At 38.9% G+C, this 16,624-nt stretch overlaps 1 protein-coding gene across 1 annotated transcript; it reads left to right on the forward strand.

The window, feature by feature from the left end:
• The first annotated feature begins 329 nt into the window (after positions 1 to 329).
• SAR1A (secretion associated Ras related GTPase 1A) lies at positions 330 to 14,658 on the forward strand. The gene is made up of 6 exons (XM_006148919.3): positions 330 to 490; positions 601 to 720; positions 1,268 to 1,333; positions 6,184 to 6,287; positions 9,880 to 10,011; positions 12,812 to 14,658. Exons 1-6 carry the CDS (start codon positions 433 to 435, stop codon positions 12,926 to 12,928), a joined length of 597 nt encoding a protein of 198 aa, XP_006148981.1. The 5' UTR covers positions 330 to 432; the 3' UTR covers positions 12,929 to 14,658.
• The last annotated feature ends 1,966 nt before the right edge of the window (positions 14,659 to 16,624 follow it).

Below are 16,624 nucleotides of genomic sequence, written 5' to 3' on the forward strand. Positions count from 1 at the left end.
AGTCTTCCCTTCAGGGTTCAAAATTCTAAAGTCTCAAGGGGAAGGAAATGGGGCCAGCAGGTGGTATGGTGGTTAAGGCGCTGGACTTCCACAATAGCAGTTCAAGTTCCAGACTCGGCGGCTTGAAAATCATGCTGGGCACATTTGCATGTGTACCCAAAATCCTGAAAATAAAATGGAGGAGAAGGGATTATGGCATGACCATTTTCTCTGTCTGTCTCCTGTGAATGCACATGCCCTATGACCAAAAAAAAGGGGAGGGGCAATTATTGGTTTAGCGTCTTCTCTTTGCTTTTTTATGTCCAGAAAAATGGGATTATAAACATGCATCAGGGATAGGCAATAAGAATTAATTTCTCCAGGACCATACTGCCATTTCAAAAGCTAATGTTTACTACTTTTCCTATATTATACAGGTAGTAAGCATTAATAATGTCTTTCATCTTTGAGTGGATCTACAATGGCTTCAGCAGTGTGCTCCAGTTCCTAGGTAAAGCCATTTCCTTAAACTGTATTATGTGTTTCAAACTTTGTGCATTTCTTAAAAAAAAATGGTATGCAGAGAGCAAATTTACATGAATTTTTTTTCTTCTCCTTTAGGACTCTACAAGAAATCTGGAAAACTTGTATTTTTGGGTTTGGACAATGCAGGCAAAACCACTCTTCTTCACATGCTCAAAGATGACAGATTGGGCCAACATGTTCCAACACTACATCCAAGTAGGTTTGAAAATGCGAAGTGACCTTTTGATCTTTGAAGGTCAATGTCAGGCGTAGAGGATGAATCCCCAGTTGATGCAGTTCTTTTATTAACTGAGGATCCAAGAGCCAAATCAGTTTTAAAAATTCCCTACAGGACATATATGAGAGCTTCAAAATTTCATGTAAAATGTGTATTATGAAAAAACTATGCATACACTTTAAGAATTTGTTGCACTAAAAGACACTTGTACTTTAATTCTATCTTTCCTCCAACTTTTTGAAGTACTACACACTCAGGTCACATACTCACAGATCTAAGCTCAGGAACTTTGTCACTGGTCCTATAATAGAATATATCTTCTTTGCCTACTTCTGAGAAACAGAAAACATTTAGGAGAAAAAGAAACTTGGCTTTTTGACTAGTGTAAGAACATTTTCATCCTTGTATCCTTCTCTTTACAAGGTGAAAACTTTATTAAGTTTTGTACTGGTGTTGTACAGTGTTGGTTAGTTGGGCCTTTCAGTGGAGATGTTTATTTCTGTCCTTTTTTTGACAATTTTTCAGCATCAGAAGAGCTGACGATTGCTGGGATGACTTTTACGACATTTGACCTTGGTGGGCATGAGCAAGGTAAGAGGACTCAGTGGAAGCGGGCTGTCTATTTCTAGCTCATTTTTTTGTGTTCTCCCCACCTTTTTAAAGCAGCATGATATTTTTCCTTTAAAATTACTTATATTTAGGATTGGTGTCTTACTACTTAAGTGAAATTGTTTTATTCATTTATTTTTTTAAGCAATTTCAAACTTTTAAAAGTTGTGTAACCAGTACAGAGAATTCCACTCACTTAAAGGTTTTACTGAGAAATATTAGTCTTCTCTTTTCTCTGTAATACATACGAGTAGTAACTTTTTTTATGAATTGTTTGTGAGTACATCATGCCCCTTTACTCCTTGCTAGTTAGGTGCACACTTCCTAAGAATATTCCCTTATGTAATTATAATAGTTATCAAACCCAGGAGGTTTTATTTTTATCTAGAGTATAGTGTATATTACTTTTTTGTCAGTTTTCCTAGTAATCTTTTATAGCATTTTTTTCTTCTTGGGCAGGTCTGGTAGAGGATCACATGGTACATTTGGTTATCAAGCAAAATGAGCTCTTTTCTATCCTTTATTTAATGGAGTCTAAGTATAGGCAGTTAATTTATTATTTTTTCTTTTTTTTTTTTTGGAGAGTTTTTGCTATAGGGCATGTGTGCTCGCCAGACAGACAGAAAGAGACAGAGAGACAGAAAGCGAGAAATCACCACCCAGGGGGGATGGCCACGCCACAATCCCTTCTCCTCCATTCTCCTCTCGGGATCCTGGGCACGCACACGCGCCCAGCGTGAGTTTAAGCCACCGGGTCCGGGACTTGAACTGTGGTTGACTACATGGGAATTCAGTGACATAGCCATTACGCTAACTGCTGGTCCCTGGCAGTTAATTTATTATTTGTAAGTAATTTTATACTTGTCAAAAAGTTGCAAAAATAATGTAGTGACTATGTGTGACTAATCTGATCTGTATTGATATTTTGTATACTCTACCCATTTGGGACAGTTGAAATTTTTTTTTTGACCTTTCTGCTGTCAAGCCCATTTTACCTTAGGCTGTGACTGTTGGGCTCTCAGATTCCTGTTAGGTTTCTTGTATATGTTTTAAAGATACACAGCATAGGCATCTTTATCTGAGAGACATTTAGGTTACATATGGCAAAGCTCTACAGGTAGAGTGAAACATTTAAGATGTGAGAATAGGGACCAGCAGTTGGCGTAATGGCTATACCATTGGACTCCCGTGTAGTCGACCGCAGCTCGAGTCCTGGACCCGGTGGCTTAAACTCACGCCGGGTGCGTGTGCATGTGTGCCCAAGATCCCGAGGGGAGAATGGAGAAGAAGGGATTGTGGCGTGGCCATCTTGCCTGGGGATGATTTCTTGTTTTCTGTCTCTCTGTCTCTCTCTGTCTTTCTGGTGAGTGCACGTGCCCTATAGCAAAACATCTCTCCAGAAAAAAAGATGTGAGAATAAATATTCTAGGAAGGTAGAGAAAAATAAACTATTGAGATTCTGCAAGATTTACTCAGTTGTTATTAAATTGAGAAATCTTATATGTAGCATGATAATAGGTTGAACCTAATGTTTTTTTAAAGTATGATCTGTAAAATAGTATATTGTTCACTTTTTTAAAGAATTATTTTATTAACTTAATTTTTTTTATTTATTTAAATTTGATCAGAGAGTGAACGAGAGAGAGAGAGAGAGAGAGAAAGTGAAAAAGCAAGCAACCAGGTCTGGGACTTGAACTGTGGTCGGCCATATGGGAGTCCAGCACCCTTAGCCACCATGCCACCTACCAGCCCCAGTATATTGTTAATTGTTCAGCCCAATAGTTTTATAGTTGATGATTTAATTAACACACTTAAATTTATTTTATTCATTTACTATTCGTATCCTGAAAAATATATACATATGATTACAATCATGTAAAATACCTGTACAGAACAAAGATTGAAAGAAAATATACCAAAACATTACCTGGGGTTTGTTTTGATAGAGGGATTATAAATGATCTTGTTTTCTTTTTTTCTATAGTGAGCTTGTATTATTTTCATTTGGGTAGGAATGGGTATGTGATATCTCTTCTTCCAAAAAAGGATTTATCATTGTAAATTTTACACATTTAAATTTAAAGCAAGATAAGACTGAACTGAACCATCTGGAGAATGCAGAAGGAATAGAAACCAGATGTTTTTACATACCTAAACTCAGAATTATAGATTATCTGATGTGATGAATTTAGTTTTCAACTTCTGTTAAAGTTAGGAGAGAAATTTACTGGTGTATATTGCTTCATTTTGTTTATTTGACTGAAGAAAGTTTACTTAACAGAAACACTTCATGATAACTTAGCCACCATTTTATAGCAGTTACTAAAATGCTATTCATCTGGAGGTTTCCTTTTTTGTTTGTATAATTTTGAAATCTTAATGGAATAGTCCGTATAGAAATGCAGAAAATAAAAGTGAAAGTGCCCAGCCATGTTAGCACATACTGGTAGATGTTACTACTTGGTAAGCTGAGGCCACATGGAGGCCTGGGTTTGATGCTGGCCCAGCCTAAAGCTAGGCATAAAGGTGTATATTTGTCATCCCAGCTATTCAGGAGGTCTAAGCAGGAATACTGTGATATAATGAGACCCTGTCTTAAAAAAAAAAAAAAAGTGCAGTGACACAGCCGTAGGGGACCACTGCTTGAAGCTGGGAAAATGGGAGACCCAGCTTGGATTCTGGACCTACTTGTACAGGCCTGGCATGGCAGCATGCCTATTATTTGAGCTAACTGGGAGACTGATTTTGATAGCAGATCCTATCAAAAATACCTCTCTCTCTCTCCCTCTTTCCTACTCTTCCTGTTTGCCTAGTCTCTCATTTTGAAAACAAACATACAAAACTGAAAGTTCCCCAACCTCTTCTTCCCAGTCCTATTCTTCAGAAGTATAACCATTATATAGAGATGCTTTCTCATTCATTCCATTGCCAGGACTAGAAACGAATGGTTTAGGAATTATAATACTATTAAAGCACTATTTCCTAACCTTTATCACTTAAAGTCTCAGTCCCTGTCTCTCACAATTAATTAATTAATGATGTAGGGTTAAATATGGGATGCTGAGATAACTAGCCTGGGGATTTCAACCACTAGTAAGGCCCAGTTCTTCTTAGGGCTGAGTGGTTGAGTGTGTCAGTACACACACATGATAGGTACGAACTAATTTGGCATTTAAGTTATATGGACAAATAAAACTAAGTCAGCTCCTAAATAGAGTGAAGAGACAGCCCACAAAATGGGAGAAAATATTTAGAAACTATGCTCAAGATTAAGGATTGATAATCAGAATATACAGGGAACTCAAGCAGCTCACCTGCTGAAAAATGAATAATCAAATTTAAAAATGGGCAAATGAGCTGAACAGAGAACTCTCAAAGGAAGACATGTGAATCACCAAGAAGCATATGGAAAAATGTTCAGTGTCTTCTATCATAAGGGAAATGCAAATCAAAACCACAACAAGGTTATCACCTAATCTCAGTCAAGTTGAATATGATCCAAAAAAATAAAAAATAAAAGACAAAAAGGAACAAGTGCTGGTGAGGCTGTAGTGAAAAGGGAACCTTCCCATACTGTTGGTGGGAATGTAAACTAGTACAGCCTCTGTGGAAAGCAATATAGAGGTTCCTCGAAAATTTACAAATCGAAATACCATATGACCCACTAATCCCACTCTTGGGTATTTATTTATCTAAAGGACAGAAATTACTCAAAGAGACACTTGCACATCTAAGTTTATTGCAGCATTATTCTCAATAGGTAAGACATGAAATCAACCTAAGTGCCCAGTAGCTAAAGACTGAATTTTAAAAATGTGGCACATATGCACTATGGAATACTGCTCAGCCATAAAGAACAGCAAGACTTTCATTCAGTTCAAAGTGGACAATTACAGACGATTTAATGCTAAGTGAAGAAAGTCAGACTATGAAAGACAAAGACACTATGTGTTCTTACTCAAGATATACTGAGTATATTTTGCACTTAGTGGCAGAAATTGAAAGATTCAAAAACAAAAGTAGAGAGGAGGAGAGTAGATACTTGTGTGTATGGGAGGGATGTTTGAAACTCTGGGTTTCAGTTTGAAAGAATGCATTCTATGCCATAAAGATATTCAACAAATGTTAGTAGGAAATTGTAAAATTAAAGTACATTAAAAACTAAACAAAACTAGTTTGGCTTTAGGGCTGTGGCCTACTTACTTTACTTATTTAAAGTAAGTAAAACTGACTGTGAGTTAGTAGGGAATGGGAGAAATTTTAGCAAACTGAAGAGAGCTCTGTTCTCTCTTTCACTGTCTTATTTTTTCAAAGTTTATTCATTCATGAGATAGATAGAGAGAGAGAGAGAGAGAGAGAGAGGCATTCTGATAAGCTCCCATCCCAGCAATCCTACCTCCAGCCTCAGCTGACTTGCTGTGTGCAGGGAGACTTCCGGAACCTTCTCATGTGGCCTCAGCATCACAGAGTGTTGTGTTACCTCTGTGTGACCACGGCTACCTTCAGTCCTCATTTTACAGGGCAGCCACCATTCATTTCCGGCCAATTATTAGCATGTAGGTAGGTAGGCATGGGATTGCCAGATGTTACAGATGTTCAAGAAAGGCAAAAACTTAGATTCTCTATTTAACTTATCGTCCATTGATTTGTATATGCTCTTCTGAATTAATACTGAGCAGGAATTGGAGAATCCATTGAGAGCCTGATATTATGGAAACTTGGCCAAGATTTGCATCATTTTATACATCATTAGGTTATTCATTTTCAAAATTGATGTGTGCTTTTTATTTTATTTATTTTTTATTGATATAACTGCATGCTTTGTCTTTTAGCACGTCGGGTTTGGAAAAATTATCTCCCAGCAATTAATGGGATTGTCTTTCTGGTGGACTGTGCAGATCACTCTCGCCTCATGGAATCCAAAGTTGAACTTAATGTATGTTTATGTATATTTTTTCTTTTCTTGACGTCTTTGTCTTTTAAGCAACACGCCTCAGTAGTCCCATTACAGATGAGAGGTCACATCTTGACGAAACCCATTGCAAGTTGAAAATATCTGAAGTCAAAAACTTATTTAATGCACATAATCTCCTAAACATAGCTTGGCCTAGCTGATATTAAATGTGCTCAGAACATTCACATTAGCCTACAGTTGTACTAAATCATCTGACACAAAGCCTGTAAAGCATTAGCTATCTCAAAATTCAAAGTGTGGTTTCCACTGGATGTGTGTCACTTTCATACCATTGTAAAGTTGAAAAATCATAATATGAGTCATAAATCAGGGACCACCTGTATTTAATTATTCTGGTTAACATTTGGTGAAAGTTCGAGTCACAGGAGAAAAAGTTTTAAAATATAAGACATTGCTTTCCTGTGTTCTAAGGAAACTTAGCTTGAACTTAAATAAATTATCCTCATTGTTTATATTGACCGTATGGCACATTTTGCCCAGGATGCTTTTTAGTTTATGCCTATTGTCCTAGTGTAATATTATTCCCTTTGTGTGTCATGTATGGTCATTCTTGATGTAGCGCTGTTACTGTGGAACCCCCAAAGAGGTAGTTTCTTATGTTTTTGAATCTTCATTCTCAGATTGTTCCTACCCACCTTCACTAAATGGCTTGCCAGACCTTAATAGTCTGTTCTCAACCTTCAGTTTTGGTCACATGCATCCTTAGATATAATCAAGGACTCACTTCAGGTTTTCTCCTTTGTCAACATGGCATTTTCTTAGTTTGGTGATTTCTATAATGTTGCCTTTTTAAACCCTATTCCTTCATCCTATATCCCTTCTTTCTCTTTGACCTCTAACCATCTCCCTGCATTCTTGTTCTTGGCAATTTGAATATCTCGAGTTTATGTGTATCTTTCTTAATTCCATAGCTCTAGTCTCATATAGAATTGCCTACAGTGTAGTCCTTGCCTTACTTGACCTGTAGGCACTGGCTGTTCTCTCTTTGTTTAAACTTCTCTTTATACTCTTGGTTTGTTGCGCTCTGACTCATGCTTCACAGTGTTTTTCACAAACACCTATTCTTCTGCTTAGCCCTTAAATGTTTATGTTCTCCAGAGTCTGTACTTCTTCCAGGCCATTCCCATATAGTCCCATTCTTATACCTACAGCCCACATGGCAGTGACTTACAAATGGACCCCTGCTGACAGCTCCACCTTCTCATTCTGTTTTCTCAGAATGGAACTGTTGATCCTCTCCCACCACTTACCTGGACTTGGAAGTCTAGAAATCTGGACTTCTGTAGATTTACTGTAGATTTCACCACCACCTTGCCATGCATGATTAATGTTAGAAAGAACTTTCTCAGACTTGTCCCACTTAATATCCTTTAGTAGTTCTCTGTCAGGAATAGCAGGTGGTATGGTGGTTAAGGGACTGGACTCCCATGGCCTGTCATGGTTTGAAATCCTGAACCCAGCACCCAGGTCCAAAACACTGAGAGGAGAGTGGAGGAAAAGGGGTTGCGATGTGGCCACCCCCCCGGGGGGGGTGATTTCTCACTTTCCCTCTTTTTCTCTCCAGCAAGTGCATGCACCCTATAGCAAAAACCTAAAAAATAATAATAATAAATAAAGTTATCTATCATTTTCAGAATAAAATTCACAAATATTTTGCATAGTTCATAAGATCTTTCGTGATTCTCCCTGTTTCTTTTTTATTTTTAAGAATTATTTTATTTGAGACCAGCAGGTGGTGTGGTCGTTACAGTGTGCTGGATTCCCACATGGCCAACCATGGTTCGAGTCCCAGACTAGCAGCTTGCTTTCCCACTCCCCCCCACACACACACACACACCCGTCTCTCTCTCTCTCACTCTGTCCCTCCCTCTCTGACCAAATTTAAAAAAAAAAAAAAGTAATTCTTTGAAAAAAATTATTTTATTAAACTTTATTTATATATTTTAATTTGACCAGAGAGGGACAGAGTAGGAGACAGAGTGCAAGAGAGAGAAGGTGAGAAAGCAAGCCCTCAGATCCGGGACTCAACTACTGTCAGCCATTTGGGAATCAAGTGCCCTTAACCACCACACCACCTACCGGCCCCCTCTTTCTGTTTGTTTCTTCAGTTGCCTTTCTTTCTACTGCCTACCTTGAACTACATTCCAAACATAAGAACACAACTTGTCTTGCCTTGAATATGGACAAGTAGCTATCTCTACCAGGCTTCCTCATCTGTTTCCCTCTCTTGGGCTTTTGTTGATAAATTTTAAAATGTCTTTTAAGAATTCTTGGAATTTAGTTATGACCACTTCCCTGACCTCTCAGTCTGTATTAGACACCCCACCAGTGCCTGTTGTCTTTACTGATTTTCTTATAGGTGTCTCCCACCAGGCTATGAACTTCCATGGTAGGGATCTTGTCTGTCTCTTCTGTGAAATACCTACACCCATCAGACGTGTAGTAGACACTTTGTCTGTGCTTAATGAATGAATGACTTCCTTACCCTGATCTCAAATTTCCTGGAATTCAAGATGATCAAAGCATGTTTCTCTCCTTTTTTGTCTGTGTTATCATTTAGACATTAGTCTCCTTACTTTTTCCATAGTGCTTCCTGCACTATTCATTAAATGCTATCTTAAGCTAGATCATCCTCTCTTCCTTATATGAGCGTAACAGATACTATTTATGAATTCGTTTTATTGAATGTATAGATTTTATTTACTAACTTCTGGATTTGTAGTCTTTAGCATCTACTGTAGCCTGCTTCTCAGACTGGTACCATAATGTGGGTCATCTTTTCCTGTCCCTTTTACTCTTGTCACTTTTGTCCATATAAATGCTATCTAGCCACACATTACTCCACATGGCTTCCTGAGCCTTACTCTGCTGTAAAACCATTACTTACACTCTTCTTTCTAACTGTCGAAAATTTGTCTTTCCTTTAGAGCCCAACTTAGGTTTCATATTTTTGCTAAGACTTTTTTCAAGCCTAAAATTGCTATTTTATTTCCCTGAATTTGTTTTAATATTAATATTCTGTCCCCATTCATCGTAACACTTAGTCATCCTCTGTGTTGTGTTCTTACGCAACTTCGGCAACATAAATATGAACAGAGAGGATTTCTTTAGGATAGGGATTTGTCTTGTCCTTCCTTTGTGTCTCTTTCAGTGCCTGAGAGAACGTTTTGCACACATCAGGCATTCAGTGAGTGGGTAGGGAGTTCCTACTGTTGTCTTTGGCTCTATAGGCAGGCCATTCATCCTTCTAGGGCTGGGCAGAGTGGGTATTCTGAAAATAATCTGTGGCTGAGCAAATTAACTCAAAGTAGAGGTTGAAGCAGTTCTGATGCCTTGTAAATAACCTTCATTCACAAATTGTTTTGACTCAGGAGACTTTTACATAATGTCAGGGCTATTCTATAATGTGAAGCTGAACCTTTAATGAGATAGAGAGTTCACATTTTCACTTCACATTTAATGCCTTATAAAATCAGTGAAAATCAAAGTTTTCATTTATGGGATGGGGTTTTATGGATTTCTTACTTCTCTTTTTGTTTCATCTTGTCTTTAGGCTTTAATGACTGATGAAACAATATCCAATGTGCCAATCCTTATTTTGGGTAACAAAATTGACAGAACAGATGCAATCAGTGAAGAAAAACTCCGAGAGATATTTGGGCTTTATGGACAGACCACAGGAAAGGTAAGAGAAAAATCTTCAGGGATCATACAAAGGACATCCACACCTTTTGAAACATGAATGTTTTGCCATCTAGATTCTCTTTGTCTTTCAAAAGCTTGAACAGACTTAGGATTTTTTTTTCATTATGGGTATTTTATATATAAATTTTTTAATGAAGAATAATTATATTACTTTCCAAGCATCAATATCAAAGAACCTGAGTTTCATCAGTACACCTTCTTCTTTTTTTTTTGTTTTTAAAAGAATTACTTTATCTGGGGCCGGCAGGTGGCGTGGTGGTTAAGGGCACTGGACTCCCACAGGGCCAACTGCAGTTTGTGTCCCAGACCTGGAGGCTTGCTTTCTCACTTTCCCTCTGTCTCCCTCTTTCCTCTCTGGTCAAACTAAAATAAATAAACAAACAGAAATAATTCTTTAAAAAAAGAAAGAATTACTCTATTTTATTTTATTTATTCATTCATGAATTTTTTAATTTGACCAGAGAGGGACACAGAAAGAGAGGAAGTGAGGAGGCAAGCCACCAGGTCTGGGACTCGAACTATGGTCAGCCATGTGGGAGTTTCTAGCACCCTAACCACCATGTCACTTGCTGGTCCCCCATCAGTACACCTTCTGAGAAGAGGTAGGACTGTTAGGCCCATTGGCAGATGATGAAACTGAAAGTGATTTGTCCAGGTCTACCAAGGAAACTAGTGATAAAGCCAGAAATACAACTCCAGTCTTTCCTATCGGTAGTTTATACTATTGGAACATAAAAAGTCATGGCGTATTTTTCTATGCAAAAATGCATCATGACTTTTTGACAACCCATTATATCCATTTGGTAGGCGGACTTGATTATACTGATAGAAAATCAAGCATGGGTTGGTTCTATGGTTTGGTGATTAAGGCAGCCAGATCCCCCTTGGCCAATTCTGTGGTTTGAATCTTGGACCCAGTGTCTTGAGAAACATAACTGGACATGTGTGTGTATGCCCAAAATCCCAAAAGGAAGGAGAGATGGAGAAGAAATTGCAGTGTGACCATTCCCCATGGAGGGGATGTGCTTTCTCCCCTCTCTCCCTCCCTCTCTCTCTCTCTCTCTCTCTCTCTCTCTCTCCTCTCTTTCTCCTGCCCTCAGCACCAAAAAGAAAAAAGAAGGGGCCAGCAGGTGGCACAGTGATTGAGGCGCTAAATTCCCACATGGCTGACCACATTATAAGTCCCAGACCTAGAGGCTTGCTTTCTCACTTAACTTCTTTCTGTCTTTCTCTGGTGAGCACATGTGCCCTATAGCAAATTTTTAAAAAATAAAAATAAATAAATAAAATTAAATAAATAATTCTCTTTTTAAGAAAGAAAAGTAAAAGAAAAAGGATCAGGCTTATGAGTAAAGAAGCAGCAGTGGTGGAAGATGGTGGCTGGTACTCTACAGCGGGTGTGGACTGTGGAGCAATGAGCAGTTGCCCAAGAAGGACATTTTCAAGTTTCTGCAGGAACACGTTTCAGATTCATTTCTTGTAGAACATAAATTACTAGGAAACATTAAAAATGTCACCAAGACAGCTAACAAGGACCATTTGATTATAGCCTATAACCATCTTTTTGAAAGCAAGTGTTTCAAGGGTACTGAAAGTATAAGTAAAATATCTGAGGAAGTGAAAAATATGAAGCTTATAAGCCCAAAGAAACCAAATCCGAAGAGACTAAGGGTGAGGGTCCACCAAAATACACAAAATCTATTCTTAAACAAGGAGATAAAGCCAACCACAGTTGACCATGTGGGAGTCCAGCAACATAACCATTATGCCATCTGCTGATCTCCCTTGACTTTGGATTGTTTTTTTTTTTTTTAAGAATTATTTTATTCGAATTTTATTTATTTATTTTAATTTGACGAGAGCGAGAGAGAGAGAGAAAAAGAAAGCCACCAGTTCCGGCACTCAAACCATGGTTGGTCATGTGGGAATCCAATGCCCTTAACCACAATGCCAAATGCTGGCCCCACCCTCGACTTTGGATTTTAACTTTTTTTCTTTTTTTAATTTCCCTTTCTGTGATCTATGATAATTTAACTCTTACATAGTTCCTTAGTTTTGCCTTTTCATGGCTGTCTTTTTCTTTGTAGAAGTGCTCCTTTGAGTTCATTTAGTTTCTCATAATCTGCATGTGTCATAAGTACACATGAATTCTTCTTAATAACCTCCATGCAACCTATTATCCATGTTTATTTCTGAATGCTTTGGTTAATCAGAATGCCTTGTTTCTTTCTTTCTTTTTTTCTTTTTTTTTTAAGAATTATGTTATTTAACTTTATTTTATTTTAATTTGATTAGAGAGGAACAGAGTGAGAGAGAGAAAGAGAGAGGAGGCAAGTCGCCAGGTCTGAGACCTGAACCATGGTCAGCCATGTGGGAGTCCAGTGCCCTTAACCACCATGTCACCTGCAGGCCCCAAAGAATATCTTGTTTCTAAGCCATCCCAAATCTCTCTTATCTGTAGAAGAACATGCTGGTTCTATGGGTCCCAGTGGCTTTTTTCTTGGTCTGCTACCATAACCACTGTGAGATGGATGTTGGCTGTTCATAGTAAATGCCCTTCAGAGAGAGAGAGAGGCTGGGAGTAGAACTGTGCTATGTATTCTATCCTGAAAGCGAGAAACCCTAGGGAAGTCATCTCTGCGACCTTGACCGCATTTCTGTAATTAATAGATACTTAGATTTGCTTTTAAGGAATGGAGACACTGATTTTAGCGGTCACCCTTTTAAGCATTTTTATCATGGAGATGTTAACAGGTCTTTCTTGGTCTTGCCTCTCTTAGGGGAATGTGACCCTGAAGGAGCTGAACGCCCGCCCCATGGAAGTGTTCATGTGCAGTGTGCTCAAGAGACAAGGCTACGGCGAGGGTTTCCGCTGGCTTTCCCAGTATATTGACTGATGTTTGGACAGTGAAAATAAAAGAGTTTTACTTCTCTGGACTGATCCTATTCACAGCTTCATCATGAACTTTTCTAATAGAACAAGGAAAGCTCTCCAACCATGTCTGGCGTTGAGAGTCAAGCCAAGAGTCCTTGTCAGCTCTCATTCACCCAGTGGTGACATGTGCTCTTCACACTGTTGGGAGGTAACGCTGCCCCACGTGCTGGTGCAGGTCAGTATCTGGGGACTTGGAAGCTGGCAGGATTTGCCACGTAAAGCTGTGTGCCATTCTGGGGCACCTGAAAAGAAAAACACGTCTCACCACTGTGGTTGATTTCAAAAGAAAGTGATTCTATTTTTTAAAGAAAGTGTTAATGTAATTGGTATCCCTCCTAACTTTTTGAGTTCACAATTTACTTGGTCCAGAGTTTACTATTCTTTCTTTTTTTTTTTTTTTAATTAGTGAATGGCATTTAGATACTTTATAATATTATGAGCAGATAAACGTTGGAAGCCAGAGCTCAGCTGGTTGAGCTTACTCTTCCCAAGTTAGCTGGTTGATGAGACAAGCTCCTCTGAGCTCCTCTGTCTCTGTAGCTGCCTTGTGATAGGTGACATCACTCGTGCACAGAGACCAGAAAAGGGTCAGAACCTGGCCTTGCAGCTGCGGCAGGTTTCCACTGTGGTGTGCTGGGGTCCTTCCTCATCATGGAATGCAGCAGATTGTTCACTATGGAGGAATTCATTGTAGATGGGTGATCGTTATTATTTTTACTTACAGTTGCAAATATCAGTCGGTCTTTGCTTTTATACGGTTGTGAAATTTCATTTCTCTCTGTTGTACCTTTCTCAGTTATAAAATGTGACTTTCGCCTCATTAAAAGAGTTGAGAACATCTGCCATGTTGTCGCATGCTGCAGGTGTGTCTCAGCCCCTTTTGCACAGATTCTGGGAGAAGATTTTCTGAATAGGACAACAGTACAAAATTAACAGCTTAATGGCTCTTAATTCTGTGAGTTGAGGGCCTAAAACTCTGATATTAGAGCACATGTTGGAATCTACAAAAGATTTAGTCACTGGGTTTTAAAATTTCCATTTGGAGAATTTGATCTCTATTGGGCTGTTGATGAAGCTCTGTCTTTTTCTTAAATCTTTTCTCCTTATCAGTTATCTATTTTGTTGATGGTTAAAGGTTAACATCTATAGCTTTTATAGATTTTTTTAATGTGGCATTGCCTTTTTCCCATCCCAGAATTAAGCTAGGAGAAACACTAACCCAAGACCCTTCTGTAGAGCTGTTTGTTTGGAGGCAGCAGAGTAAAAGCATCAGCATCCCCAACAAGGTGGTCAGGATCATTTTTATAGCATTCCATTTTCGTAGTGCCATGTGGGAAATTGGATTTTTATGATCTTAACTTACATTCTACCTTTGCAGGAAGAGATAAAAGGATATAGGAGATGGCTTTGAGATGAGAGGATATCTTTATCCGTTTGTTCCTTTAATAAAAGGAAACTATAAATTTCCTCAACCTTGAAAATTGTGATGATGATGCTTCCTTGCAGGTGACTGATCTGAAGTCAGTGGGTCCCTTGTTCTAAAGTGAGGGTAGAGAAAGTGTTGGATAACACATCCTTGGGGTGAGAGACAGTCATTCTTGAGTTAGATCCTCATTCTTAGTTTTCTGTACTGACCTTTGGGAAAGCATACTTTTTCACTGCCAGGTACCAAAAGCAGAGATTCAGTAAAGTTTAAGTCTGGGAAGTACGTGCATTTCATTTATAAGCAAGCATAGCTCGATTAATTACTGGTTTGGAAAGGGGTTATAGCCTTAAGTGAACAAACCTAGCTAGCGGTGAACTAATTAGGTAGTTAATTTGCAGAGTTTTTATTTCCTTTGGCTAGAGGTTACCCATACTTCTCTATGCAGAGACGTGAGAAGTATGATTGCTTCAGTGTTAGTTTTCTTTCTTTTTTTTTTTTTTTCTGTTTGTCCCTAAGCAATTTGAGGCAACCTGAAAACTGTGGGTGCTATATAGGGCAACTCTTTGTGAAAGTGGTTTATTTTGGCCACCGGAGAAAGAGGGCGTTGAAAAGCCAAGTAGTACCAGTCTATTTCTTGCCCCACAGGACACCATTCCTATAATAAGATTGCTGAGAAGCTGCTGGGAGGAGCTCAGCTCCATACAGAGAGGATCAGAGTTTTGTACAGGCACTCTCACCAACTGAGACTTTTTATTCTGTTTCATCAGAGTGCATATATGTCCTATTTCAGGAAAAGCAAAACAGTCCTTTACAGAAGAAAGTTGATCTGTATCCTAAGCATTGTAATAAAAAGTTAAAATGAAACTGCTGTTTTTCTATTTTTTTTTTTTTTTCATTTGTTCTGAGCTTGAACAAATCAAAAGTCATTTGTTGGGACGGGGAGATATGACAAGTGATTACCTACACATAGGAGGAAACATTTAGGATGTAGGTGAGGGATTAGAGTTTTGCTGCCCAGGGAGGGGAGGCATAGGGAGTCAAAGGGAAGCCTGGGCCACTAGTTTGACCTTTGAAGAGGCTATGGACCTAGAGTCAGTCATTTCTGCAACAGTATAGGGATGGCAGATGTTTGAGCAAAATCTTACGTTAACATGCAAACAAGTACAAAGCCCATTTTACCTGTATTTCACTCATCATTTTACACAAAATTGGAGAGAATCAATTGAACACCAACCACATTTGGCATTTGTGCATTTACTGGTCTGGTAGCTCTTTTTTTGAAAACCCCAAACAAGATTCTGAAACTAAAATACTGGCACAGATAGAGTGGGGCACAAAATGCAAAAGTCCTATTCAATCAACTACCAAATTATTGGAGGAGTCCTGTTGTCTTCCTTACTGTGAAGACATGTGAGTTCTGTGTCCAGTGGGCTTGTTTTGTTTGAGGCAGAGTGGAACAAGGGGATTAAAGGCTGAGTCAGTGAGCCTAGCACTCAAGGGGTCTCACCTTGGCTGTTGCTGCTGACTTGGGACTTCTTTGTATTGTGGTCTCTGGTAAACACACCAAAACCTGACGCATACAGAGTTTATGCTACAGGCTTGAGCGTCACTAAGGGAGAATCACTGGACTCAAGAGAGAAAGAAAGCCTTAATTAATAGGAAGTTGGGATAATGAAGAGATTGTGCTGTAATTGAGTCACAGAACCCAAAGAAGACTGTCCCTACTATGGGGACACTTGCTTATTCTGTCCTGCTTTATACTGTCTTTCTCTGCCTCATACTCCCCTTTCTCAGTTTTGTGTCACTATGTTGCACTGAGGCTAGGCCAAGCTATGTTGATTTTTCCCCCCAAGAATTCAGGGGAAAAGATTATGTCATTTAGCAATTAAATACTTTTTATTATTGCTGACATAGATGGGTACTGTAATACTCTTATTAGAGATTAATGCGTATTTTAATGATACAGTGATAGAGCACACCTCAAAATGTCTAGCTTTTCTAGTTCTCTGGGACCAGCAGTTAGCATAATGGCTGTTTCACCGGACTCCCACGTAGTGGACCGCGGTTCACGTCCTGGACCTGGTGGCTTAAATTCATGCTGGGCGCATGTGCGTGTGTGCCCAAGGTCCTGAGAGTAGAACAGAGGAGAAGGGATTACGGCGTGGCCATCCCCTCTGGTGGGTGATTTCTCACTTTCTGTCTCTCTGTCTCTGTCTGTCTGGTGAGCGCACG

This window comes from Tupaia chinensis, unplaced genomic scaffold (assembly GCF_000334495.1).
Source record: "Tupaia chinensis unplaced genomic scaffold, TupChi_1.0 Scaffold000250_1, whole genome shotgun sequence".
NCBI lineage: Eukaryota > Metazoa > Chordata > Mammalia > Scandentia > Tupaiidae > Tupaia > Tupaia belangeri.